Source organism: Merops nubicus, unplaced genomic scaffold, assembly GCF_000691845.1.
Source record: "Merops nubicus isolate BGI_N331 unplaced genomic scaffold, ASM69184v1 scaffold44695, whole genome shotgun sequence".
NCBI classification, from domain to species: Eukaryota; Metazoa; Chordata; class Aves; order Coraciiformes; family Meropidae; genus Merops; species Merops nubicus.
The window spans coordinates 1-319 of NW_008609715.1; the positions used below are offsets into that span (position 1 = coordinate 1).

The following is a 319-nucleotide window of genomic DNA, read 5'->3' on the forward strand; positions in this document are numbered from 1 at the left end:
CTTCATCGTCCTCATCGTCTTCATCATCCTCTTCATCACCCTCATCCTCCTCGTCGGCACCGCGGCGGAGCCGCCCCCCTGAGACCCGGCGCCCTTCGGCCTCACCTTCACCTTCCTCAGCCTCTTCTTCAGCCTCGTCCTCCTCTTCAGCCTCATCCTCATCTTCAGCCTCCTCCTCCTCCTCCTCACCTTCATCCCCGCCGCGGAAGAGGCGAAACCCACCCGGTGGACCCAGCGCCGTGCCCCGAGGAGCCTTCATCCTCCTCCTCCTCCTCATCCTCACAGAGGAGCCGGAGTCGCTGCTGCGGGTGGGCTGAGG

The 319-nt window shown here is 64.9% G+C and overlaps 1 protein-coding gene across 1 annotated transcript; it reads right to left on the bottom strand.

Annotated features, from left to right (window-relative positions):
* Window positions 1–105: 105 nt before the first annotated feature.
* On the bottom strand, window positions 106–277 carry LOC103773300 (acidic leucine-rich nuclear phosphoprotein 32 family member E-like; the record flags this gene model as incomplete). The annotated part of the gene is made up of 1 exon (XM_008940665.1): window positions 106–277. A coding segment is annotated over exon 1 (172 nt), but the record flags the coding sequence as incomplete, so codon positions are not given.
* Between the last annotated feature and the right edge of the window lie 42 nt (window positions 278–319).